Genomic DNA, 26,753 nt, shown 5'->3' with positions numbered 1-26,753 from the left:
ACGTAGCACAAACAGGGCTGATTTTGGTCAGAGGAAGCCAAAGTTCATCTAAGTTGATTTGGGAGTAGAGATATACACAGAAGTGGTATGCGACCGGTTCAGACCGGTTTGACTGAATCGGTAGTAAAAAAAAGCCTCCGACGATCAGCTGAGAGGAGGGGAAAAATCCTCCAAATCAGCTGAGAGGAAAAAGGAAGAGAAAAGTGCAGAATTGGCCCTCCCACCCACCCGTCTTCTTTATCCTCTCAGCTGATCGGCGCCGCAGGCCTCAGCTGATGTGGGGAAAGCTGTGCGTCGGTGTTAGGCAAACAATTTGAATCCCACCACTGGATAGACGGGTAGTCCTCGACTTACAACAGGGTGGGATACAAAATAAAAACAGTCACAAAAACAGGTGAAGCCCCTTTTATTCCTTCACTTTGCTTCAAAGCTCCAAATATCCCTGAATGGAGACAAAAAAACAACCCCACAAGCAGTTACGAAGAGGAAATGCCGTTTAAACTAAAAATGCCTATAAATTATAAGGAGTAAAGAACCGCACAAACCACACTGAAGCAATTAAGGGAACCAGGCAAGATAAGGACTCAAAGATGACAGATATCGGAACACACACTGGGAAGGACGCCAAACTCAGAGAGGAGCAACAGACTAGAGATATTTCCACGCTTTGTTTCCAGCACTGGCCCATGCGCATGTCTGTCCTCTTATTCAGTTCTCACAGCTGCAGCCCATGAAGAGGATAAGGCCCTTTCCTTCCCCATAGACCATGCCACTCACGTCTCTCCCTTATCCTCTCCTCCCTGCCTGCCCTAGGATGGAGAGGGGATGGGCCTGGGTCTTCCTCTGACTGCCCAGCCGGCCCCTGCCCTTCCCCGGCCTCCTCCACAACCTATGGAGCCACACTTCCTGTCAGCTGTTCCTCCTCTCCCTCCGAGTCAGTCTCCAACAGGGGCATGACAGTTCATTTAACGGCCATTCAAAGTTACAACAGCCCTGGAAAAGTGACTTATGACCACTTTTTTCACACTTACGACTGTTGCGGCATCCTCCATGGCCACGTGATCAAAATTCAAGACAGTCGGCAACCGACTTGTATTTATGACGGTTGCAGTGTTCCCGGGGTCACGGGATCCCCATTTTGCTAACTTTCGGACAAGCAACGTTAACAGGGAAGCCATGTTCACTTCACAAACCGGTTCCTAGCTTAACATCTGCAGTGATTTCACTGAACATGTAGGACAAGAAAGGATGTACAATGGGGCAAAACTCACATAACCCGTGTCTCCCTTAGCAACAGAAATGTTGGGTGCAATTGTGGTCGTACTGCGTGGTCGCAACTGTCGAAGTTGGAGGGCAAAAGGAGGAAAATAAGGAAAGAGTGACATTTGAACCTTATTCCTTAAATGGGGCTCAGTCCTGCAATTAAGCAATCTATGGGAAAGACAGTTTACCAAAAAACAACCCTCCTCAATTACTCACTAATAAATTAAATCTAGTGTTGTTTTTGAGCTCTGTTTTCAAGTAAAACTGCCACCTTCCCCTTTTTGCTGGCAGTAAGGCCGATTAATGAGACGCCCTGTGAATCTTCTTTCCTTGGTCGCTGGTTTGCCGTGGAGGGGCAGGACATTTGTTGATCGTGGACCATTAAACATTTATTGGGAAGCAGTGCTGTTTCTGTTTAGGGGGACTTCCGGAAAGCTGTGATTATGTTTATTTTCTCATAAGGGACCACTGGTGTCCCCCCCACACACCTTTTTTTAAAACTCTGATTACAGATTTTTTTAAAAAGCTGTAAGTGCAGATTGGTCACCAAGCTCTCAAAAGAGGCAGTCAGTCATAAGACCATGGGGGCAACTGTCAGGACTTTGAAACAAGGTCGTAAATAAGCATTTTCAGAATGTGTTGTAACTTTGGACAGTCGGTAAGTGATCGGTCTTAAACTGAGGTCTACCTGTAATGACCAGTGCCACTGAAAGAACCATTTATTTATTTATGTATTTATTTATTTATTATCTTACCTTTATCATTTTTACAACTAACTCAAAGTGGCAAACGTATCTAATACACTTTCCTCCTCCTATTATCCCCTCAACAACAACCCTGTGAGATGAATTGGGCTGAGAAAGTGTGACCGACCCAAAGTCACTCAGTTGATTTTCATGGCTAAGGTGGAACTAGAACTCCAAATTACCTAGTGATTGGCCTGAAGTCACCTAGTTGATTTTTATGGCTTAAGCGGAACTAGAACTCCCAATTTCCTAGTGATTGGCCCAAAGTCACCCAGCTAGCTTTCGTGCCTAAGGGGGCACTAGAACTCTCAATTTCCTAGTCATTGGCCCAAAGTCACCCAGTTGATTTTTATGGCTAAGGTGGAACTAGAACTCCCAATTACCTAGTGATTGGCCCGAAGTCACCCAGTTGATTTTCATGGATAAAGCAGAACTAAAACTCCCAATTTCCTAGTCATTGGCCCGAAGTCACCCAGCCAGCCTTTGTGCCAAAGGGGGGACTAGAACTCCCAATTTCCTAGCGATTGGCCCGAAGTTACCCAGTTGATTTTTATGGCTAAAGAGGAACTTGAGCTCCCAATTTCCTAGTCATGGCCTGAAGTCACCCAGCCGGCTTTCATGCCTAAAAGGAGGGACTGGAACTCATAGTCTCCTGGTTTCTAGCCTGGTACCTTCCCAACTAGACCAAACTGGCTTTCCTTATTTGATATTGAGCTGCATTAAGCATTCAAACCCACTGGCGGTGATAGAAAAGATACCCCACCCCACATACATATCGGCTAAATTCAACTACCAAACCCGTATGTGTGAATTGCACAAAGGGTCCCTGCAAGAAAACATTCACAGCAAGCCAAAGTGACCTTAAGCGGTAACAGGGATAGAAATCAGACAGCCCAATAATCCCAACTGTTTCTATTCGCTGACTATATCTCAGATTTAATACAGCTGTCGCGCTGACCTAGTAAGAAGGGATAAATAAGAAGAAGGTCACCTCGCGTCAAAAACATTCTGCTGTCAGGCTGTAATTTACACCTTGTCTGCCTTCTTTGCCTTGTCTTGGCAAGTATTGGACCAAAGGTATATCAGCTCTGGTCCTGCCTTTGTTTAGGGCTGCCCAACAAACTGTCAATCTTTTGCTGGGAGCCCGTCATCTTAAGAAATCCGTGTTGCATCTTCAGAGAGATTTAGCAAACTAAGAAGAAGAAATTTCCTGAGCGTTAGAACAATTAATCAGTGGAACAACTCGCCTGCAGAAGTTGTAAAAGCTCCGACAGCGGAGTTTTTAAAGAAGAGCCATTTGTCTGAAATAGTATATGGTTTCCTGCCTGAGCAGGGGGGCGGACTAGAAGACCTCTAAGGTCCCTTCCAAGTCTGTTATTCTGATTTGTTTGCTATAGGGGAGCCAGATTTGGGCCACAAGACACTGATTCTTGTTACTCCTACTAGGTAGTCCTTGACTTAGTGACTGTTCATTTAGTGACTGCTTGAAGGAAGTTACAAGTATCTGATAAGCTGGAATGGGTGCTTTGGGCTATTTTATGCATTGTATTTATGTGGCGACCTCTATTTGGTGTGTTAATGGCAGCAATTGGCTCCTAAGTACCCTATAAGCTAATGGTAAATCTGCACTCCAGTTGACTGACAAGGGGCTCGGTTCCCAGGCTTCAATCATTTCCCTGGCTATTTTTGTACCTGCACTGCCAACAATCTTAGTAGCTGCGAAATTGAACGTATGTTCAGACAGAACAACTAGACACAAGGACAGTTTGTTCCCGAATGCCATCACTCTGCTAAATAACTAATTCCCACAACATGATCGAACTATTTATTAAGACTGTATCACTATTATTCCTCTCATCTTTCTATCTATTACCTATGTCCTCCCACTTATGACTATAACCTTGTTACTTGTATCTTTTACGATTTATGTTGTTTTATTTGTTTCCTAGTATGGTTTGGTTGCTTATTTAGTAATCTATGATTATCACCAAGTGTTGTATCTTATGATTCTTGATGAATGTATTGTTTCTTCTTCTTTTTATTTACATTGAGAGCATAAGCGCTAAAGACAAATTCCTTGTGTGTCCAATCACACTTGGCCAATAAAAGAATTCTATTCTAAATAAAGAATTCTATTCTGTGTCTTTGTTCGTTGCAATGTGAGGCTATCAACGAGTTTGGGTCTCCTTGTCTGATTGCTCACTTGTGTTGTTGGCAATCTGATGGTTAGTAATCTAACGGTGGATAACATCATCATAAAAGGGACGCGGTGGCTCAGTGGCTAAGACACCGAACTTGTCAATCAGAAGAGTCGGCAGTTCAGCAGTTTGAATCCCTAGCACCGTGTAATGGAGTGACCTCTTGTGACTGGTCCCAGCTTCTGCCAACCTAGCAGTTTGAAAGCATGTAAAAAATGCAAGTAGAAAAATAGGGACCACTTTGGTGGGAAGGTAACAGCGTTCCGTACACCTTCGGGCATTTAGTCATGCCGGCCACATGACCACGGAGACGTCTTCGGACAGCGCTGGCTCTTCGGCTTTGTAATGGAGATGAGCACTGCCCGCTAGAGCCGTAAATAATTAGCACGTATGTGCGAGGGGAACCTTTATCATCCTCCTCCAAGTCCTACCTCTGGTCTTTAGGCCTGCTTGAAGGGTTAACAAGGGAGGCACCAGGTTTAAGACTGCTGGTCAGGAAAAGGGGAACAGTCAGTAGGTAGAGCAAGAACATCCCAAAGTGTTTACCTGGGCAAATCCTAAAAAGAAGAGCTGGTGACTCGTAAGACCAACGGAGGGGAGGTGTTTCTCCTCCCCGTTCTTCTTCAGCCAAGCTTTATAAGCCTGCAAAACCAACAAGGGGGACATGTCAGAGTGCGCACAACTTTACTACATGAGACAACCCAGGAGCAATAACCGCAAATAGAGATTTGTCAAAAAATGGTGGTTTTCTATACAAAAGAATATATACTGTACAAACATGTACTATAGGCAGAGGTCAAAAAATCAGCAATTACAGCAAGGAAAAATACACAGCGAGAGAGAGAGAGAGAGAGGCCCTAACAGGGCCTCTTCTTATTATACAGGCTCTTAAAGGGATAACAGCTAAAAAAACCCAAAACCCTTGCTGACTCATTCCCATCACTGCATCATTGCAGCAGCTGGTCAGTTCTTAAACCACTACCCCACAGAGGACATCTGTCTTCTGAGATTCAGGAAGGGTGTGAATCCTGCCCCTTCCCTCCAGGAATTGGGACCTCAGATGAAGAAGTTTTGAGGTTCACCAGATTGCTCCCCATGATACAGTATGTGTTCTAGTGCAGGGGTCTCCAACCTTGGCAACTTTTAAGACTTGTGGAGTTCAACGCCCAGAATTCCTCAGCCAGCAAAGGTTGGAGATCCCTGTTCTAAGTGGGGTGGACAATTTTGTTTCCCCGGGGCTTACTCACGTTGTAAGCAGCTTTCAAGCCCCCGTTGTCAGCAATGTTCTCCCCCAATGTCTGTTTGCCGTTGACGTGTTCTCCGTTGATGAGATATTTGCTATATTGTTCCTCCATGCATTCCGTCCGGTTCTTGAAGGCTTCGAGGGATGAGTTTTGCCACCAAGGACGCAGGTTGCCTTCTCTGTCGTACTCTCGGCCTGGAAGGAATGAAATGGTTTTGTTGGGCCAGAGTATCCATCTAGCACAGCTAGTCCTCAACTTACGGCCACAACGGAGCCCACCATTTCTGATGCTAAGCGAGACAGTTGTTCGCTGGGTCTTGCTCCATTGTACGACCTTTTCTTGCCACTGTTGTTAAGTGAATCGTTACTGCTGCTAAATTGCTAACACGGTTGTTAAGGGAACCTGGTTCCTCACTGACTTGGCCTGTCAGAAGGTTGCAAAAGGGGATCACATGACCCTGGGACACGACAAACTGTTAAAACTATGAGGCTATCAGGACTCTGGCAGTTACCTCCCCATTTAAATCATGAGTCTCGAGCCAAACTTCCAAAACCTCAAAAGGATTTACTGGGAGTTAACATGTCTGGCACTGCCTGGGTGTAGCCGACTCTGAGGCACACCATTCATTGTCACCCTTGACCCTGGTTTTCCCCCACCCCCTGGGTGTATTGTAATTCATATTCTCCAACGGGACACATCCATAGCCAAGAGTCATCCATCATGCTCTCCAGTTAGAAGTTTGTGCGGTAGAAACTTCAGTCATCTAGTTAACTATCTGTGAAAAACTATTTATGGAATGCACTTTCGGTTTCCAAGCTGCCTCACTGCTCCCCCCTCCCTTTCTGTTGGCAATTCTAAAAAGACCATAGAAATATTTTACGAGTTGACAGAGTGAAGAGTCTGAATTTTGACTACCTGGCCATGTGGATGCTGTGAAAAGGCTGTAAGTGTGAAAAACGGCCGTAAGTCACAGAAGATACGGAGAGTCCTCAACTTCCACAGTTTGTTTAGTGAGCACTCGAAATTACGATGGCACTGAAAAAAGCGACTTATGACTGTTTCCCCCACTTACAATCATTTCTCACATTTGCAACCGTTGCAGCATCCCCACAGTCACGTGATCCAAATTCACACACTTGGCAACTGACTCCTATGCGTTCAGAGTTTTTGCAGCATTAATTCCACGTCAGAAAAATAAACACAGATGGCTGATGCTTCATTTAACGTCTGGCAGAGAGAGAAAGAGAAAGAGAGAGAGCGCGCGCGCGAGAGAGAGACATTTGGCTTCATGCAAGGAAAGCAGCAGAAGCAGCAGAAGTCTTTCTTTCTCTCCTGCAAACTCCACCAGAAATGAGTCTTTGTGAGACTTGTCACACCGGCGCAGCCTCTCGGAGCAGGAGGCCTTGCAGGGTCCCAAAGACTCAGTTCTGGCAGAGTTTGGGGGAGAGAAAGAAAGATTTTTGCTGCTTTCCTTGCGTGCAGCCAAAAGCAGAAGAAGAAAGAAGCGAAAAGAAGCAGCCCAGTGGCCAGGCAAGGTACGTGGGGTGATTGGGCAAGTTCCCACCCCTCTGCCCTTCCCCTCCTCCCCTCACTACCTCGTGTTGTTTGCAATGCAAGCGACGCAAGCCTTGTGTTCCCGCCGGCCCTGTGGGCGGCAAAGCCTTGTGTTCCCATCAGCCTGGATTAATTGCTTTGCGGGGTGCTTTGGGGGTGACATTTTTCTGCGGACCACCAAAATTTTCTCGCGGACCACCAGCTCACTGGTTGGCGACCGCTGTTCTATAAACCGTCCCCATTGGCTGGCTTAGTTGCTATGCCTATTCATTGGCTGGCCTTGTTACCATGCTGTACTGCAGTTCATGAATATTCTTTGCCACTATTTCAGGCGGCTGCAGTGTCCCGGGATCGTGGGATCCCCTTTGGTGACCTTCTGATAAGCCAAGTCAAGGGAGAAGCCAGATTCACTTAACAACCGGGTTACTAACTTAACCACTGCAGGGATTCACTTAACAACAGTGGCACGAAAGGCTGCAAAATGGGGGCCAAACTCGCTTAACAACCATCTTGCTTGGGCTCCGTTGTGGTGGTACGTCAAAGACTGCCAGGGAGGTGTTTTGAAGACTCATGGAATGGGTAGGACATCCCAAGAAAAAGAAGAAGCTTAAAAGTCACAAGATCAAGAGAGGTGCTCATTAGCTGCCCGTGGATTTGTGATGGACTTAAAGGCCCATGAGGGAAGGTGTCATTAAAGATTGCCTACTTTAGATTAACAGAGTTGGAAGGGACCTTGTAGATCATCTACAAGCAGAAGACCCTACACCATTTCTGACAACTGGCAGTCCAATCTCTTCTTGATAGTCTCAAGTGATGGCATTCCCACAACTTCCGAAGGCAACTTCTGTTCCATTGGGTTGATTAGTTCTCACTATCAGAAAGTTTCTCCTTACTTCCAGGTTGAATCTCTTCTTGATCAGTTTCCATCCATTGTTCCTTGTCTGGCCTTCGGGTGCCTTAGAAAATAGCTTGACCCCTTCCTCCTCTCTGTGGCAGCCCCTCAAATATTGGAAGACCGCTATCCTGTCTCCCCTGGTCCTTCTCTTCACTAGCCAAGCCCAGTTCCTGCAACCGTTCATTGTATGTTTTAGCCTCCAGTCCCCTTATCATCCTAGTTGCTCTTCTCTGTACTTCTTCTAGAGCCTCAACATCTTTTTTATAGTCTGGTGACCAAAACTGGTTGCAGGACTCTTGGTGGGATCTTACTAAGAGTGGTATTAGTACCTCAGTTGATCTGGATTGAATTCCTCTGTTAATACAGCTTAGGATTGCGTTGGCTATTTTGTCCGCTGCCGCACACTTACAGGAGAAAAAACCCTGCACGGTAAAATGTGAGCTCCAAACGTCCATGCACAAGGGGAATAACTCATCGTTACCTTGATCATCGAAAGCATGGGTGAGCTCATGCCCCATCACGACGCCGATGCCTCCGAAGTTGAGGGCCCTTGAGGGACAAAAGGAAATAAAAACAGATGAAGCAGTAGGTCAGGCTTTGACTGTCCCAGACAATTGAAAGGGCAAGTCTTTTAAATAAGGCACACTGAGACCCAGAAGCAAAAAAACGAAAGAGGTTCCCTCTGTTATATTTTGCAACAAATATTTGGCTCAAGGTCCCTGGTGCCTTTGGTTGCTTCCTGTCATGCCCCTGTTGGAGTCTGAATTTGAGGAGGAAGATGAACAACTGACGGGGAGTGGGAGTGTGGCTCCGGTGGCTATGGAGGAAACTGGGGAAGGGCAAAGTCCGGCTGGGCAGAGCAGGGGAGAGGTAGAACAAGGGAGAGGGAGTTCAGAGGAAGACCCAGGCCCATCCCCTCTTCATCCTAGGTTATGCAGGGAGGAATGGAGAAGAGAGCAACGTGGGTTGCGTGGCTTATGGGGGAGGAAAGGGCCCTGATTCCCTTCACTAGTCACACCTGGGAAGAGAGTTTAAAAGAGATGCATGCTGAGTACAGCCTCTGTTGGGAATAAACGTGAGTTTATCTTGTGTTGACTTTGGTGATCTGCGTTCCTAGTATCTTCCCGACCATGTTGAATTATGGCCGTTCCTTCACGTCTGAAATTCCTTCTCCTGCCCTGCCAAACTAATTCCCTCATCTTGCCTTGATTGGACTTATAGTTCCAATTTTTGTTGGCCGCGTTTTGGACTTGATTCTCCGCAGCCAAAGGCTGTTCCTGGGAGAGTTTTTCTCCAGCCCAGAAGGTAACCGGGACATTGTGGGGCAAAGTTGGAGCTAATAAAGGAACTCCTATTGATTATCTGACTGTGTTGCCTTTGTGCCACGCCCCAGGTCATCACACTTCCCATCTAGATGAATGCAATGCACTCTATGTGGGGCGGCCCTTGAATACACCTTGGAAGCTGCAACTGAACGCACAATGCAGAACACACACGGTAAACAAAACGATTGCTACCAACCTCCCTTCCATCGAGGACCTGTTTACTGCACGAGTCAAAAAGAGGGCTGTGAAAATATTTACACATCCCTCACATTCTGGACATAAACTGTTTCTTTCATGTATACTGAGAGTATTTGCACCAAGACAAATTCCTTGTGTGTCCAAGCACACTTGGCCAATAAAAGAATTCTATTCTAATTGGTCCCTCTAGGTTTGCCCATGCAACGTTTTTCTTGTGCGAATGCCCTGGCTGTCATTTTTTTCCTTCTGGATGCCATTCCAGGTGCTGGTTATCACCTTTCAAATCTATATGGTAGATCTAGGTCAGGGGTGTCAAACTCAAGTCCTGTGGGCCAGATGTGGCCTACCGGGGCCAAATCTGGCCTACTGGGGCCAACCTGGAAATATCAAAGGGGGGCCTCTACCAGCTAAAATGGGCTGCAGGGGTGAGGGGCCCAAACCCCCACCCAATCAGGAGACCCTACTCCATCCCTGACAAAGGGCCGTTCAATCTCCCCTTGGAAGCCTCCTAAGATGAAGCTTCCACAACTTCCGAAAGGCGACTTCTGTTCCACGGGTTGATTGCTCTCACTGTCGGGAAATTCCTCCTTGTTTCTAGGTGGAATCTCTCCATGATCAGTTTCCTTGAGCATGCCCGTTACGCTACCGTGCCCCAAGCCTCGTCTTCCCCCCTCCCAATCACTACTGCACCCTGACGCACTTGGGATGGTTGTGGGCGTAGAATGGCGCCTGGAGGATGCCCGCAGGGAAGACAATGCCATTCTTGGTAGGCAGGTAATAAGCGTTGACGGTCTGGGGAGTCATGCTCCACCTGAAAAAACAAAACAAAACAACAAAACGTCAATAATTTGGGGGCAGAGCCGGCCCTGTTTAGGCAGAGCTATGCCCAGAGGTGTTTTTTTAAAAAAATTTGATTTGTCAGTTGCTTACAAGATAATAGTTATAAGCATAAACATGAGTAAGAATACAGGAAATAGGTCCGGATAAATGGGGACAATAGGACAGGGATGGTAGGCACGATGGTGCACTTACGCACGCCCCTTAAGGACCTCTTAGGAATGGGGTGAGGTCAATAGTGGTTAGTTTGAGGTTAAAGGAGTAGGGGTTAGAGGATGTAACAACAGGGTCAGTTAGGGCATTCCAGGCATTGACCGTTCTGTTGCTGAAGTCGTACTTTTTGCAATCGAGTTTCAGCAGGTTCTGACCAGTTCTGGAGAACCGGTAGCATAAATTTTGAGCAGTTCGGAGAACCGGCAAATCCCACCCCTGACTGGCCCCGCCCCCATCAATTCTCTGCCTCCCACTGAGTCCCAGCTGATCGGCTGGGTCTTCTTCGGTTGCCCTGCCCAGGAGAACGGAGCTGGAAAGCAGGTTAGTGGGGTGGGGAGGGAATGGGGATTTTGCAGTATCCTTCCCCTACCACGCCCACCAAGCCACGCCCACCAAGCCACGCCCACCAAGCCATGCCCACCAAGCCACGCCCACAGAACCAGTAGTTTAACAAGATTTGAATCCCACCACTGGCTATGCCTGGCACAAAACTGTGAAGTGGTCCTTTCTGGAGGATACCTTGATGTCACCATCTTTCTAGCCACTTCTACTTTAAAAGCCCCATCTCATCCTTGGGGAGAGGGGACACACCGAACCCCTTCATCATTTGCATCTTTAAAAAAAGGAGTTAGACTTCAGCTCCCGATGGGAGTCTGCTAACTTTCTACATGCGTTGTTTTTATTTGTTTATTTATTAGATTTTTCACCCCACCTTTATGACTTTATAAATAACTTAAGGCTATGAACATACCTATTTCTCCTTCCCTCTCCTCCCTTCCCCATAACAACCACTTGTTGGATAGCTTGATTGGCCCAAAGTCACCCAGACGGCTTTCATGCTTCAAGCGGGACTAGAATTCATAATTTCCTCATGATTGGTCTAAAGTTATCCAACTGGGTTTCATGCCTAAAGCGGGATTAGAAATAATTTCCTGGTGATTGGCCCAAAGTCACCCAGCCGACTTTCATGCTTAAGACGGGATTAGAATTCAAAATTTCCTCATGATTGGCCCAAAGTCACCTAGCCGACTTTCATGCATAAGGCGGGACTAGAATTCATAATCTCATGATTGGCCCAAAGTCACCCAGCCAACTTTCATGCTTAAAGCGGGACTAGAATTCATAATCTCCTCATGATTGGCCCGAAATCACTCAGCCGACTTTCATGCTTAAGGCGGGACTAGAATTCATAATCTCCTCATGATTGGCCCAAAGTCACCTAGCCGACTTTCATGCTTAAGGCGGGACTAGAATTCATAATCTCCTCATGATTGGCCCAAAGTCACCTAGCCGACTTTCATGCTTAAGGCGGGATTAGAATTCATAATCTCCTCATGATTGGCCCAAAGTCACTCAGCCGACTTTCATGCTTAAGGCGGGACTAGAATTCATAATCTCCTCATGATTGGCCCAAAGTCACCTAGCCGACTTTCATGCTTAAGGCGGGATTAGAATTCATAATCTCCTCATGATTGGCCCAAAGTCACTCAGCCGACTTTCATGCCTAAGGCGGGACTAGAATTCATAATCTCTTCATGATTGGCCCACAGTCACCCAGCCGACTTTCATGCCTAAGGCGGGACTAGAATTCATAATCTCCTCATGATTGGCCCAAAGTCACCCAGCCGACTTTCATGCTTAAGGCGGGATTAGAATTCATAATCTCCTCATGATTGGCCCAAAGTCACTCAGCCGACTTTCATGCCTAAGGCGGGACTAGAATTCATAATCTCCTCATGATTGGCCCAAAGTCACTCAGCCGACTTTCATGCCTAAGGCGGGACTAGAATTCATAATCTCCTCATGATTGGCCCAAAGTCACCTAGCCGACTTTCATGCCTAAGGCGGGATTAGAATTCATAATCTCCTCATGATTGGCCCAAAGTCACCCAGCCGACTTTCATGCTTAAAGCGGGACTAGAATTCATAATCTCCTCATGAATGGCCTAAAGTTATCCAACTGGCTTTCATGCCTAAAGCAGGATTAGAAATCATAATTTCCTGGTGATTGGCCCAAACTCATCCAACCAGTTTTCATGGGAACTTCTGGAGCAAAAGCCTCTGTCCTGGTGTCATCAATGCTGAAATAAATTCAGTGACACTTTGCTCTATATCTAGGTTGGGACTAACCTAGTTAGTAATGGATAATGAGATGGACAGCATATATATTAAACAAACAAACAACAAACAATCTTAGTAATCTGAGTTGTGAGCTGGACAGAATATAAATTGAACGATTGATTGAATCCATCCATCAATCAATCAGAATAGAGCTGGAAGGGGCCTTGGGGATCGTCTAGTCCAGACCCTATACCAGAGATCTCCAAACTTGGCAACTTTAAGACTTGTAGACTTCAACTCCCAGAATTCCTCATAGCTGGCTGAGGAATTCTGGGAATTGAAATCCACAAGTCTTAAAGTTGCCATGTTTGGGGACCCCTGCTGTACACCATTTGACAAGTGACTGTCCAGTCTCTTCTTAAAACCTAGTGATGAATCACCCACAACTTCTGGAGGCAAGCTGTTCCACTGGTTAATTCTTCCGTTAGGAAGTTTCTCCTTAGTTCTAGGTTGCTTTCTCTTTGATTAGTTCCATCCGTTGCTTCTTGGCCTGCCCTCAAGTGCTTTGGAGAATAGGTTGACCCCTTCCTCTTCTTTGTGGCAGCCCCTCAAATATTGGAATACTGCTATCATGTCACCCCTAGTCCTTCTTTTCTCTAGACTAGCCATAACCCAATTTCTTTTTTATTTATTGAACTAACTAACAAACTAGATAACTAACTCACTAACTAACCTCTGGCAGACTTGATTCATGCTTTGGTGCCTAGCAGTGGTGGGATTCAATTTTTTTTACTACCGGTTCTGTGGGCATGGCAGGGAAAGGATACTGTAAAATCTCCAGTCAGTGGTGGGATTTGCCGGTTCTCTGAACTACTCAAAATTTCCGCTACCAGTTCTCCAGAACTGATCAGAACCTGCTGAATACCACCACCTCTGGTGCCTAGTCTTGTGAATCTTAATACAAATTCTAGAATTTTGTTTTTCTGAATCGTGTTCTTACTACAGCATTGACTTTCTGAGTTGGATGTTGATCTAGAGGTCGTCTGTCTACCTCTTCCTCTTGCATTGTTGTGTCAAACTGAGGACATCATCCTCACTTCCTAACCCTATCTTATGCCATGACTGGGAAAAAGGGAATCCTTACTGGTCTCGGTTGGGAGGCTTCCTCAGTTGGTCTGCCATAAACCTGGCAGAGAAGTTGTAGAAATTCAACATGTTCTGAAAGAAAGAGTCTTCCGAGACTTCATACTGGGAAGAAGAAGAAGAGGAGGAGGAGGAGGAGGAGGAGGGAAGGAAGGAAGGAAGGAAGAAACACATTTCAGTTTTACAATGGGGAAACCTCCAATGCAGAAAATCTAGCATTTCCAGTAAATATAGTCTGAAGAATAAAGCCCAAATTATTCACATATCATCCTAGGCCATAAGAAATTGGTCAGAAGACATCTTGGTCTGCGCAGCTTGCTAAAACAAAGATGTCCAATCTTGATCACTTTAAAACGTGGGACTTCAACTCCCAGAATTCCCTAGCCAGTCATGCTAACTGGGGAATGCTGGGAGATTTCTATCCCATAATTTCTGCCATTGATCTAATTCAATCGAATCAGCTTTTAGCCCATATAAATTAACAATGTCTACTGCATACAAAGAAAATCTTTATAAAATGTTTTATAGATGGCATTTTCTGCCCCCAAGGTTAGCAAAGATGTTTAAGGATTAATCTGCAAAATGTTGGAAATGCCACCAGATACCTGGTTCATACTATCATATGTGGTGGACTTGTCGAAAAGCAAAAAAATATTAGTCAAAAATACATACAATGGCTTGAAAAAAAAAAGATAAAACAATATATAGATTTGAAACCAGAGACATTTTTGCGGGACATTCTACCAGACAGGTATAAAAAAGAGAATGTATAATCTGATTTTACATGTATTGACTGCAGCGAGAATAATATTTGCACAACAATGGAAAAGTGAAGAGATCCCAACAGATGAAGATGTGATTAGAAAAATATTAGAATGTTGCAGAAATGGATAAGCTAACACAATTAAGGAAAAGGAAGAAACTGAATATTTTTTTGACTTGGGACATATTTTATCAATGGTTAGCTGACAAAAACAGGAGCGAGAAACAGAGAAATATATGAAAGGATTAGTGATATAAGGAAGATACGTTAACTTGGTTAAACAAATAGTATGATTATTATGGTTATTAACATGAATATAATTTAATGCAATGAATATCGTTGTAAATACTGTGATTATTATTTCCTAAAATGATTTGTACCCACAGTGTGTTCACTGTTCAATTGAAATCGGAATTTTTGTATGTTATAAAATAAAAACTTGTTACCCCAAAAAAGGAATTCTAGGAGATGAAGTTCACAAGTCTTAAAATGGCCAAGATCAGACATCCCTGCAGTAGCTGGTTTCTTACAACACAAAATTATCTCCAAACCATTTTAGTCTGTATTGTGCAAAATCACCATTAAGCTATGCAACGGTGAACAAATCACAAAGCCTGGCTTCACAGACAGTATATGGAAACAATATGTTGAACCAACCACATTTGACCCAATGTTTGAACCCCTGGTATCATGCCAATAAAAACTGGAGCAGCTTCTCTTATTTCTCTGAGACAACCAGGCCCGGAGCAATTTCCATGCCTTTCATGTTGCTGTCCTAGGTTCTTACCCCATCATAGACATCATCCAACTCTTTGTTGTCAAGGATGAACTCGGGGAAGCCAATCATGTCATAGATGGCATCAGCCTGTATTGAAAAAAAAAAAAAAACTGTCTGAAACTCAGTTTGCAAGAATGCAAGGAACCCCAGTGAAAAGGATTTTCAGAATAACTGTGATGACCCGGGGCGTGGCACAAAAATAACATAGTCACCAAAGTTGATAAATTCCCTTTAATGCCTCCAACTTGATCCACAATATCCAATTAGCCTTGGTGGGAGATCAAACTCTTCCAAAAACAGTCTACAAAGGGAAGAAATGCAGTCCGAACCCAAAATAAAGATAAAGTAGAAATTAAAAAAAACCCAACACAAACCACACTGAAGTAATTAACACAACAGACCAGGATAATAACTTGCAGACTTCCAAAAGATAACGGGGCACACAGAGGTAGGAGGACACCAACACCCAGATAAGCCTCAACAAAGATAATGCGCGCTTTGCTTCCAGCAAACTTGCCATGCGCAGTTTGCCCTTTTAAACAGTCTTCCCAGCTGCAGCCCATGAAGGGGATCAGGGCCCTTTCCTCCTCCATAAACCATGTTGCTCCCTTATCCATTCCTCCCTGCATGCCCTAGGAGGAAGAGGGGAGGAGCCTGGGTCTTCCTCTGAATGCCCAGCCGGCCTGTGCCCTTCCCCAGTTTCCTCCACAGCCACCGGAGCCACACTCCCACTCCCTGTCAGCTGTTCCACCTCTCCCTCGGAATCAGATTCCAAACGGGGAATGACAATAACAGAGTTGGAAGGGACCTTGGAGGTCTTCTAGTCCAACCCCCTACTCAAGCAGGAGACCATTCTGGACAAATGGCCGTTCAGTCTCTTAAAAACCTCCACTATAGGAGCGTCCACAACTTCTGGATGCAAGTCGTTCCACTGATTAATTGTTCCAACTGTCCGAGTCACCTTCTCCTTCGCAGCTTGCTTTGTCTTCTTGTCCATCCAGTCGAGATTGTTTAGGGAGTCTTGAAAGGCTGCACGGATTTCGGCAATCATGTTCTCAGCCTGAGGGTAAGGATGGAGAGGAACAAGAGGGTCATATGCAATCAAAGAATTATAACCTTAGAGACCATCTAGTCCAGGGTTTCTCAACCCTGACAAGTTGAAGATGTGTGGTAGCGTGGCTGGCTGGAGAATTCTGGGAATTGAAGTCCACACCTCTTCAATTATAGCCAAAGTTGGGAAACACAGATCCATGCCATCCCAAAGCCCAATGCGGGATTGCTAAAACCTTCGATGCGGCATCTTCCCTACCGCAGCCTCTTCTTAAAAATCTCAACAGTATCTGCAGTGTATTCCACCACCCAATTATATTTTTCATTCATTGGTTATTGTTCCTTCACAGAAAAGCAAATTTAAAAAGATATTTAAAAAATCTCAAAAAATCTGGATGTGAAGGAGTTAATACAGGTGGTCCTCAGCTTATAACCTTTCATTTTGTGACCGAAATTACACTGGCACTGAAAAAGTGACATGATCGTTTTTTCCACACTCGTGACTTTTGATCATGTGATTAAAATTTGGGAGCTAAAGCTTACAGTACTACACTTGAGTCATAGATAGATCACTTAAGATAGATAGATAGGGAGGGAGGGAGATATAGATAGATAGATAGATAGATAGATAGATAGATAGATAGATAGATAGATAGGCAGGCAGATAAGTAGATAGATAGGTCGGTAGATAGATGGATAGATAGACAGACAGAAGACAGACAAATAATAGATGGATAGGTAGGCAGGCAGGCAGATAAGCAGGTAGGTCGGTAGGTAGATAGATGGATAGATAGACAGAAGACAGACAAATAATAGATGGATAGGTAGGTAGGTAGGCAGGCAGGCAGATAGAAAGGTAGTGTTCATTTAACTTAGTAAAATAAAAGATTACAAAAACCCCAGGTTAACAAAATACTAATACTAATAATGATAATAAATTAAACTTGTATGCTACTTTACTCTCTATGACTCTGCAGTTCACAACGATCAAAGAAATAAAATGAATAAAACATCAAATATAAACATGCTGGGCCCAAACAAATAAACCACGTTGGAACTTGCTGGGATGGCCTCCTTCGTATCCCATGTTAAGACAAGGATTTGTTTCTAATGACATTAAAGATCCCATCTGGGTTCAATTCCTGAAATTACATGGGAATACTGACTCTGCAGCAACAAACGAAAGATTGCCTAAGATCTTTCCTTATTCTGTGTTGTTTTTATCCTTTTTCAGGCTGCCTCCCTCTTCCCTGCTGTGTTCCAAATACATAAGCAAAGGGGAAGCTTTCAATCTGTGCCTTTGTGGTGGGGCTACTTATATTTTAGAAGTAACCCAGGAGCAGGGATCTCACCAACCTGGCTGAAGATACTCACAATCTCCTTACTGTGTCGGTCGAACGTGGCTTTTACGAACAGGGCCCCGAGGGCAAAACCCAAGGTGTCGTCCGTGTTAGAAATGCATGTTTGCCAGCGAGGTGTGCAGGACTCCAGGAGAGAAAGAAAGAACGAGAGTGAGGCCCAAAGACACGTAACGAGCAATGGAGTTTAAGAGGACAAAGGGAGTTAAGGAGCCATGTTCATTGAAGAAGCTACACGTCCGTGGAAGATTCCTCACAACATGGAGAAGATCCCAGCTCGGGTTGGAAATGGTTAGTTTTCAGATCACCAAGCTAATGGAGTTTGGGTACTAAGATCTCCACTGGTCTGCAAACTGGAAGTTGTTTCTGGTCCTGCCCAGAAGAAGGGAACCCTCGATTGCCTTTTTCATTCCCCTAAAGCAGGGGCCTCCAACTTTACGACTTATGAACTTCAACTCCCAGAATTCCATGTTGTCTGGGGAATTCTGGGAGTTGAAGTCCACAAGTCTTAAAGTTACCAAGTTTGGAGGCACCTGTCCTAAATAGCAATAGCACTTAAGACTTAAATACCACTTCACAGTGCTTTACAGCCCTCTCTAAGCGGTTTACAGAGTCAGCCTCTTGCCCCCCAAAATTTGGGTCCTCATTTTACCAACCTTGGAAGGAGGGAAGGCTGAGTCAACTTTGAGCCTGCCAAATTGCAGTCAGCCGGCAGTCAGCAGAACCAGCCTGCAGTACTGCACTCTAACCACTGCGCCACCGCAGCTCTAAAGCAGTGTTTCCCAACTGTGGCAACTTTAAGATAGATGGACTTCAACTCCCAGAATCCCCCAGCCAGAATGGCTGCCTCAGGAATTCTGGGAGTTGAAGTCCACAAGTCTTAAAGTTGCTAAGGTTGGGAAACACTGCTGAGTTCCCAACGCTGCGTTCCCAAAGGCTGGCTGGGGAATTCTGGGAGTTGAAGTCCACCCATCTTAAAGCTGCCGATGTTGGGAATCGCTGCTCTAAAGTATCCGCTTACCTTTTTGGTGCCATACAAAGTCTCCAACAGCTTCTCCTGGGCCGTTTCAAACCGCTGGTCGAGGCTAGAAGCTGTTTTCTGAATCAGATTCCAAATCATGTAATTGTTCAAAACACTAAAAAGAAAGGACATGATCAGATAAAGGATCCCTCTGTCCACTCCAACTGCTTATTTAGAGGGTGTAAAATTGTGCAAGGACAGGCTAATCTCGAGGCCTATTTTTGATCAGGGTACCTGGCATCTGTCTGCTTCAAACCCCCTCATGTTCCATCCCACACAGACAAATGATCTCAAAGGCTCCAGTTTTTTAAATAAAGTCTGGCCAACTAGTGGAAAGCACTGCTCAGTTGCCCATAAACTAAAAACTGAAGGAACAGGAGAAAACTCAACGGCTTCCTCCTTTCTTGAGGCTGACTTCAAAACTGAGGACCTATTGGTGGTGGGAAGTCTCAAATGTTCTTTTTTCAAAAGGCAGCTGGACTTTGAAACCCCAGCATTCAGTTAGGACCGAAGAAACTTCTTGGATAAGAAGTGTAGTATTAACACAGTTGAGAAAGTCCAGAAATATTTCACAAGAGGAGTTCTCCACTCCTCTACTCTTTGCAGAACACCTTATGCCACCAGACTTGAAATTCTAGACCTAGAAAACCTTGAATTACGCCGCCTTTGGTCTGATCTAAGTTTGGTATATAAAATCATACATTGCAATGACTTACCTGTCAATGAATACTTCAGCTTCAACCATAACAACACAAGAGCACACAATAGATACAAACGCAAGGTAAACCGCATCAAACTTGACTGAAGGAAATACGACTTCAGCAACAGAGTGGTCAATGTCTGGAATACTCTACCTGACTCTGTGGTTTCTTCCCCAAACCCCAAAAACTTTAACCTTAGACTGCCTACTATTGACCTCACCCCTTTCCTAAGAGGTCTCTAGGGGGCGTGCATAAGCGCACCAACGTGCCTACCGTCCCTGTCTTATTGTTTCTTTTTATTTTTCTTATACGTATCCATTTCATGTATTCACAACTAGGTTTATATATATACCTGTTATCCTGTAAGCGATTGACAAATCAAATAAAGAAATAAAATAAATAAATAAGTAGTGAAATGTTTCCAAGAAGGAAAAAAATTCCTTTCAGCAGTTCCAAGAAGGTTCCTCCCCCATTTGCACTATTCAGGTGACCCTGAGGGCACAAATAAACCTCCAAGTGGCCTCACTGAATCTCAGAGAGCTAATGACCAGAGGATTGCAAGCGGGATTCTACCGGTTCGGGTGAACCAGTAGTTCTCATGACCATTTGGGTCCACCCATGCTCTTTCCTGTGCTTTATTTCTTTAAGGTCTGGCAGTACGCTTAAGCCAAAAATGAACCAAAACAAAGACTTAAACGGAGGCTTGCAAATCAAAGAAAGCAGGCTTTTATTCTTCGATCAAAGTTAAAAGATCTGGGAAGAAGTTCCTAGCACATCACAAGAGACATGGGAGGAAAATTCTACAAAATACAGAAAGAGCCCTGTCCTTCTTATATACACAAAAAGCCTTTGTTCTTAGTTCTCTAATTACCTTGTAAATCTCTAGTCATGTAATCTAACTAAGATTTACATTCGCCTGCAACAGGCGGATTCTTTTCTGGCAGTGTTATCTTTTCCCCATTGTATCCCTAATTGATCACTTTGGCCTTTTGTTAACACCATAGTTTCAAAGGTGTGTGTGTGTGAGTGTGTGTGTGAATTGCCTTGACAGTTGGAGCTAGAGATCATTTATGGAAGGATTCATGAAGGATTTAGCTAACAGGACCATATACTTGATACAGGAGGGTGCAACTTATTGCAGGCATATGTTTAACAATGAGTAAATGCAGAAGGAAATACGTTTACAGCAGGATAACATCTATTTTACAAGAGAACAAATGTCTATAGGAGTGGCTGTCAACCAGTGGGCTGGGGACCAGTGGTGGTCTGCGAGAAAATTTTGGTGGTCTGCAGAGATATGTCACCCCCAAAGCAATTAACCCAGGCTGTGTGGGAACATAAGGCTGCGCCACCCACATGGCCCACAGGAACAGAAGGCTTGTGTTGCTTGCATTGCAAACAACACGAGGTACTGGGGGAAGGGCAGAGGGGGAGAATTCGCCCCATGCACCTGGCCTGGCCACGGGGCTGCTTCTTTCCACTTCTTTCTTCTTCTGCTTTTGGCTGCACGCAAGGAAAGCAGCAAAAGTCTTTCTTTCTCTCCCCCAAACTCCTCCAGAAATGAGTCTTTGGGACCCTGCAAGGCATCCTGCTCCAAGAGGCTGCGCCAGCTTTCACAAAGACTTATTTTTGGCAGAATTTGGGGGAGAGAAAGAAAGATTTCTGCTGCTTCTGCTGCTTTCCTTGCATGAAGCCAAAAGTCTCTCTCTCTCTCTCTCTCTCTCTCTCTTTCTCTCTCCCCCTGAGAACGGAGCTGGAGATAGTATCCTGCGATCCCAAATAAAGAATGATCAATAGGTAGGAAAATGGGATGGGGAATTTACTGCAGACTTTTTGGGGGATTTTCCCAGGGTCCCTGGTCCACGGGATTTAAAAGTATGAGTTTGGTGGTCCCTGAGGTGCAAAAGGTTGGCGACCCCTGGCCCATAGAGTAACTTTCTACTAAATGCTATGATATTCTACTTTTTATTTATTATTATTCCCTGTCATTTCCTTGTTTTTGAGCAAGCTGATTCGTGTGGCAGAGCGGTTTTGCCATGCCTCAACTGTTTTACTCACCGGGGTTGCAGTATTAGAACTGAAAATGGGTTTTTTTAAAAATGGTGTACATGCACACATGCAAAGTGTGCTACCACCGAACTGGTTGTTACACCGGTTGAATGATCGCACACTGACTGCAAGGAATATAAACCCTTTCATCCTGCATTACACTCAGAACTGAAGAAGCTTCTTGGATGAGAAGCGAAACGTTTTTAAAAGCAAAAACAAAGAAAGTCCAGTTGCCTCTTGAAAAAGCACTTTTGGGACAAACCATGACCTGGATGACTGAAAATCTCCATAGACAGAGTGAGAATAAATGCCAAGCCTCAAAAAACTGGATTGCGTGCCTCATCACATCTTTCCAACAACATGAGAACACAGGAGTCATCATGCTAGATCTGTGATGACCCGGGGTGTGACACAAAAATAACCACGTCACAAAAATAGAAGAAAATCCCTTTAATGCCTCCAACTTGGCCCCAATGTCCAATTATCCTTGGCAGGATATCAAACTCTTAAAGAAAACAGTTTACGGACGGAGTAAATGCAGTCCGTACCCAAAGTAAAGTTAATTCGAAATAAAAACCCAACATACCACACTGAAGGAATTACTACGGCAGGCAAGGATGATTAATTGCAGACTTCTACCAGATAACGCAGCAACCACCGTTGCGAGGAAGCCAAAACACACATAAGCTCCGACAAGAATGCACGCTTTATCTCCAGCACCTTTGCCATGCACAGTTTGTCCTTTTAACCAGTCCTCCCAGCTGCAGCCCATGAAGGGGATCAGAGCCCCTTCCTCCCCCACAGACCATGCCACTCACGTTTCTCCCTTATCCACTCCTCCCTGCATGCCCTAGGATGAAAAGGGGATGGGCCTGGGTCTTCCTCTGAATGCCCATCCAGCCTCTGCCCTTCCCCAGTTTCTTCCACGATCACTGGAGCCACACTCCCACTCCCTGTCAGCTCTTCCATCTCTCCCTGGGAGTCAGACTCCAACAGGGGCATGACAGATCAGGCCTAGCCCAGCCAGTCAGAACTCTGTCTCAGGATGCCCTACCAAAAGCATCTAAGCTCAGAAAGAGCTGATCAAAACTGCCCAGCTCTCTCCTTGTTACTCCTCTGCAGAACAGTGGAGTTGACTGGTGTTGGTCTTTGGTGAAGGAGCGGTCCATGCATTTCTTAAATGGAAAAGCTCTCAGTATTATAGGAATGCGGTGGCTCTCAAGATGCTCGGCGTCCATGTGTATATAAAAGGGAAGATGGTTTTATGTTTTTATGTTTTGTACGTGTAATGTTTGTTTTTAAAAATAAAAATACTTTATTTAAAAAAAAAATGCTCAGCGTCTCCCATCAATGGTGATGCTAACTGGCTCAATGGAGAGTTGCTATCCAGGCTAGCGTTTGTCAACGCTGGCTACTTTAAGACGGGTAGACTTCAACTCCCAGAAATCGCCACTCAGCCACGTGCTGAAGTCCACCCATCTTGAAATTGCCAAGGTTGAGCTGCCATTTAGCAACATCTAGCCCACTGTTTTTCAACCTTGGCAACTTTAAGATGGGTGGACGTTGACTCCCAGAATTCCCCAACCAGCCATGAGTTGAAGTTCATCCATCATTGTTGGAAGTTAAAACCCGTTTTCCTAGGAAAATGAAATATTTTTAGGATATACTAAAAAGGCAGAATATTTCCCCTAAAAGAGAAGTAGAAACTCAGAGAGGCAGAAACTCAACCCCCACCCCACCTTTGCTAATGGGCCATTAGGGCCTGGGCCAGTCTATTTTACATAACAAAGGTCTACCTCCTTCAGGCAGACCCATAGTAGGAATCCCAAAGCCTTTTCATTACATCGTCATACAGCAAAGCTCAACCAAACTTAGGATTCAGGACAGGCCTACAGAGTTGCCCCTGCATGGCCCCATGGGGGTCTGACAACCAATCAGAATACAAGCTCAAATTCAAAGCCCAACAGAGGGTATAAAACCCAGGGACTCTCAACATCTCCTTCCCTTTTTTCACCCAGGAGCTCCAAGGGATGTGGTCCTGTCCACCATTAAGCCATCTTTCTAAACAGCCTCCATGTTTCCAATGTCTTTTTCCCCACTTGGAACTGAACCCAGAAGGATATTTCTTCTAACATCTTAAAGTTGCCAAAGCTAAGAAACACTGGACTAGCGAACCCAATCTCTCCATTCTTTGTGCCATGCGTCGAAGAACACTTCCTTTTCAATGTCCAAAGATGGACTCCATCCAGAATTACAAGAAGTGTGGAATGTACGTTGTCTTGGTTGTAACTGGATGGATGGAAAGTCTCTCTTGGATACCTTTTGTCAGTGTTATTGATGAGCTGTGACACCTGCTCCAAATACTCCTTCCCATAGACCACCACTGGCTCAGCATCCGTTAGTTCTAGTGGTGCGAGAAAGTATGAGATGAAGTCCAGCCACTCAACAGCAGGGGCAAGAACCTGGAGAAGACATGAAGAGATCCACAGCTTAATAAATTCATTCATTCATTCATTCATTCAGTAGAGATTCTCCATCATCCAGATCATGAGCATTTTTCAGGAGGCGGCTGGACTTTCTTGTTCTCATCCAAGAAGATCCTTCAGCTCTGACAGAACAGAATCCTTCTATTCCCCATTATCCTGTCAGAGCTGAAGAAGCTTCTTGGATGAGAAGCGAATCGTCTTCCAAAGGAAAAACAAGGACGCCCAGTTGTCTCCTGAAAAGCACCCTTGGGACATACATACATTCATTAGAATTAGAATTTTTTATTGGCCAAGTGTGATTGGACACACAAGGAATTTGTCTTGGTGCAGATGCTCTCAGTGTACATAAAAGAAAAGATACATTCATCAAGAATCATAAGGTACAACACTTAATAATAGTCATAGAATATATAGTAAATAGAATATAGTCATAGGGTACAATAAGCAATCAAATCATACGAGGAAACAGTCAATAAAAACCTTAAGGATACAAGCAACAAAATTACTGTCATACAGTCATAAGTGGGAGGAGATGGGTGAAAGGAAGGATGGGAAGATTAATAGTAATAGTAAAGCAGACTTAGTAAAGTTTGACTTTCAGACACGGAATAAATTTTACGATTGGGTAGAGAAAAGAAGTAGAAATTACAGAAAGTAAGATTATGAAGGTTAATATTATATGTATTGAAAGTAAAGATGTAGATAAATATAAATGTAGTAATTCATAAAAATGTAACTAACCTAAGAAAAAAAATCTAGATCAACTCTTTTTGGTTATACTATTAGTAGTGTTACTATACCATTACTATTGCTATTAGTATGTATGTTGAGATTTATTACCAACGTATGTTGGTTGTGTTTTATTTGTAAATAATGCTCTGACAGTGCACTGTTATTCAAAAATCTTTATGAATGAAAATTTATTATTATAATAATAATACTAATAATAATAATACTAATAATAAATAGTTGGACAGTGTTGAAGGAATTATTTGTTTAGCAGAGTGATGGCGTTTGGGGAAAACTGTGCTTGTGTCCAGTTGTTCTGGTGTGTGGTGCTCTATAGTGTCGTTTTGAGGGTAGGAGTTGAACCAGTTTATGTCCAGGATGTGAGGGGTCTGTAGATATTTTCACAGCCCTCTTTTTGACTCATTCAGTGTGCAGGTCCTCAATGGAAGGCAGGTTAGCAGTAATTGTTTTTTCTGCAGTCCTAATTATCCTCTGAAGCTTGTGTCTGTCTTGTTGGGTTGCAGAACCCAACCAGACAGTTATAGAGGTGCACTCAATAATTATATAAGTATATAGACTCAATAATTCCTCTGTAGAACTGGATCAACAGCTCCTTGGGCAGTTTACATACATTCATTCATCCATCCATTCACTAATTCTCCCCTCTCCCTCTCCCTCTCTCTCTTTCCTTTGCAAGTATGATGAAAAGAGAAGACTGATATGCAGAATGCTAGCAACCATCTGCAATTTAGAATTTCTCCCAACCAAAGACACACCTTGCTAACAAAGCTCCGTACAGAAAAAAAAACTATGGTTTTTTCCTCGTAATGTTTTATGGCTGGGAGAGTTGGATCATAGGGAACACTGATTAACTGGGGTTTTCAAATGGTGGCACTGGAAAAGACTCTTGGGCGTCCCTTGGACTCCGAGGTGATCCAATCAGTCGATCCTAAAGGAAATCAATCCTGACTGCTCTTTGGAAGGACAGATCCTGAAACTGAAGCTCAAACATTTTGGACGCCCAATGAGAGGAGAGGACTCCTTGGAAAAGACCTGGATGTTGGGGAAGATGGAAGGCAGAAGGAGAAAGGGGACGGCAGAGGATGAGATGGTTAGATGGTGTCATCCACACAATGTAGATGAATTTGGGCAAACTCCTGGAGACAGTGAAGGACCGAGGGGGGCGCTGGCATGCTGTGGTCCATGGGGTCTCAGGGAGTTGGACATTGAATAACAACAAAGGCACAAGGGTTTATTCAGAAACAGCTCAAGCTTAGAATAGAATAGAGTAGAGTAGAGTAGAGTAGAATAGAATAGAATAGAATAGAATAGAATAGAATAGAATAGAATAGGACAGTCCTCTACTCGTTGCAGAATACCTTATGCCATCAGATGTGAAATTCTAGACCTAGAAAACCTAGAACTACCCCGCCTTCGGTCTGATCTAAGTATAGTATCATACATTGCAAATGTCCTACCTGTCAATGAATACTTCAGCTTCAACCATAACAACACAAGAGCACACAATAGATACAAACTCAAGGTTAACCGCACCAAACTTGATTGCAGGAAATACGACTTCAGCAACAGAGTGGTCAATTTCTGGAATACTCTACCTGACTCTGTGGTTTTTTTTTTCCCCAAACCCCCAAAACTTTAACCTTAGACTGTCTACTATTGACCTCAGCCCTTTCCCAAGAGGTCTGGTGGGGGGGATCTACTGTCACTGTCCTATTGTTTCTCTTATTGTTATTTTTCTTATATGTATTCATTTCATGTATTCATAACTATGATTATACTTATACATGTTATAATCGCTTGACTAAATAAATAAATAAATAAATAAATAGGAATGGAATGGAATGGAATGGAATAGAATAGAATAGAATAGAATAGAATAGAATAGAATAGAATAGAATAGAATAGAATAGAATAGAATTCTTTATTGGCCAAGTGTGACTGGACACACAAGGAATTTATCTTTGGTGCAAATGCTCTCAGTGTACATAACAAAAAATTAAATACATTCATCAAGAATCATAAGATACAACGCTTAGTAATAGTCATAGGTTACTATAAATAGTCAAATCATACATAGGTTACTAATACGCAATCAAAACATACTAGGGAAACAAATAAAA

General features: G+C 44.0%; 1 protein-coding gene across 2 annotated transcripts in view; it reads right to left on the bottom strand.

Moving 5' to 3' along the window:
- Positions 1-26,753, bottom strand: part of ECE2 (endothelin converting enzyme 2) — an 85,873-nt gene that overhangs the window by 382 nt on the left and 58,738 nt on the right. For both annotated transcript variants that reach the window (XM_087933610.1, XM_087933609.1), the window contains 10 exons: positions 23,717-23,859; positions 18,648-18,762; positions 17,643-17,753; positions 16,180-16,278; positions 15,228-15,305; positions 13,679-13,782; positions 10,124-10,234; positions 8,382-8,449; positions 5,455-5,645; positions 4,754-4,849 (listed from right to left, as the gene is read on the bottom strand). In XM_087933610.1, coding sequence (XP_087789736.1) covers positions 4,754-4,849; positions 5,455-5,645; positions 8,382-8,449; positions 10,124-10,234; positions 13,679-13,782; positions 15,228-15,305; positions 16,180-16,278; positions 17,643-17,753; positions 18,648-18,762; positions 23,717-23,859 — 1,116 coding nt within the window. The remainder of the gene's footprint in view (positions 1-4,753; positions 4,850-5,454; positions 5,646-8,381; positions 8,450-10,123; positions 10,235-13,678; positions 13,783-15,227; positions 15,306-16,179; positions 16,279-17,642; positions 17,754-18,647; positions 18,763-23,716; positions 23,860-26,753) is intronic.

Source organism: Pseudonaja textilis, chromosome 4 (assembly GCF_049901715.1).
Source record: "Pseudonaja textilis isolate UNSWEBS1 chromosome 4, rPseTex1.2, whole genome shotgun sequence".
NCBI classification, from domain to species: Eukaryota; Metazoa; Chordata; class Lepidosauria; order Squamata; family Elapidae; genus Pseudonaja; species Pseudonaja textilis.
The sequence above is the reverse complement of the archived record's forward strand: the minus strand, read 5'-3'. Positions and strand labels throughout refer to the sequence as shown.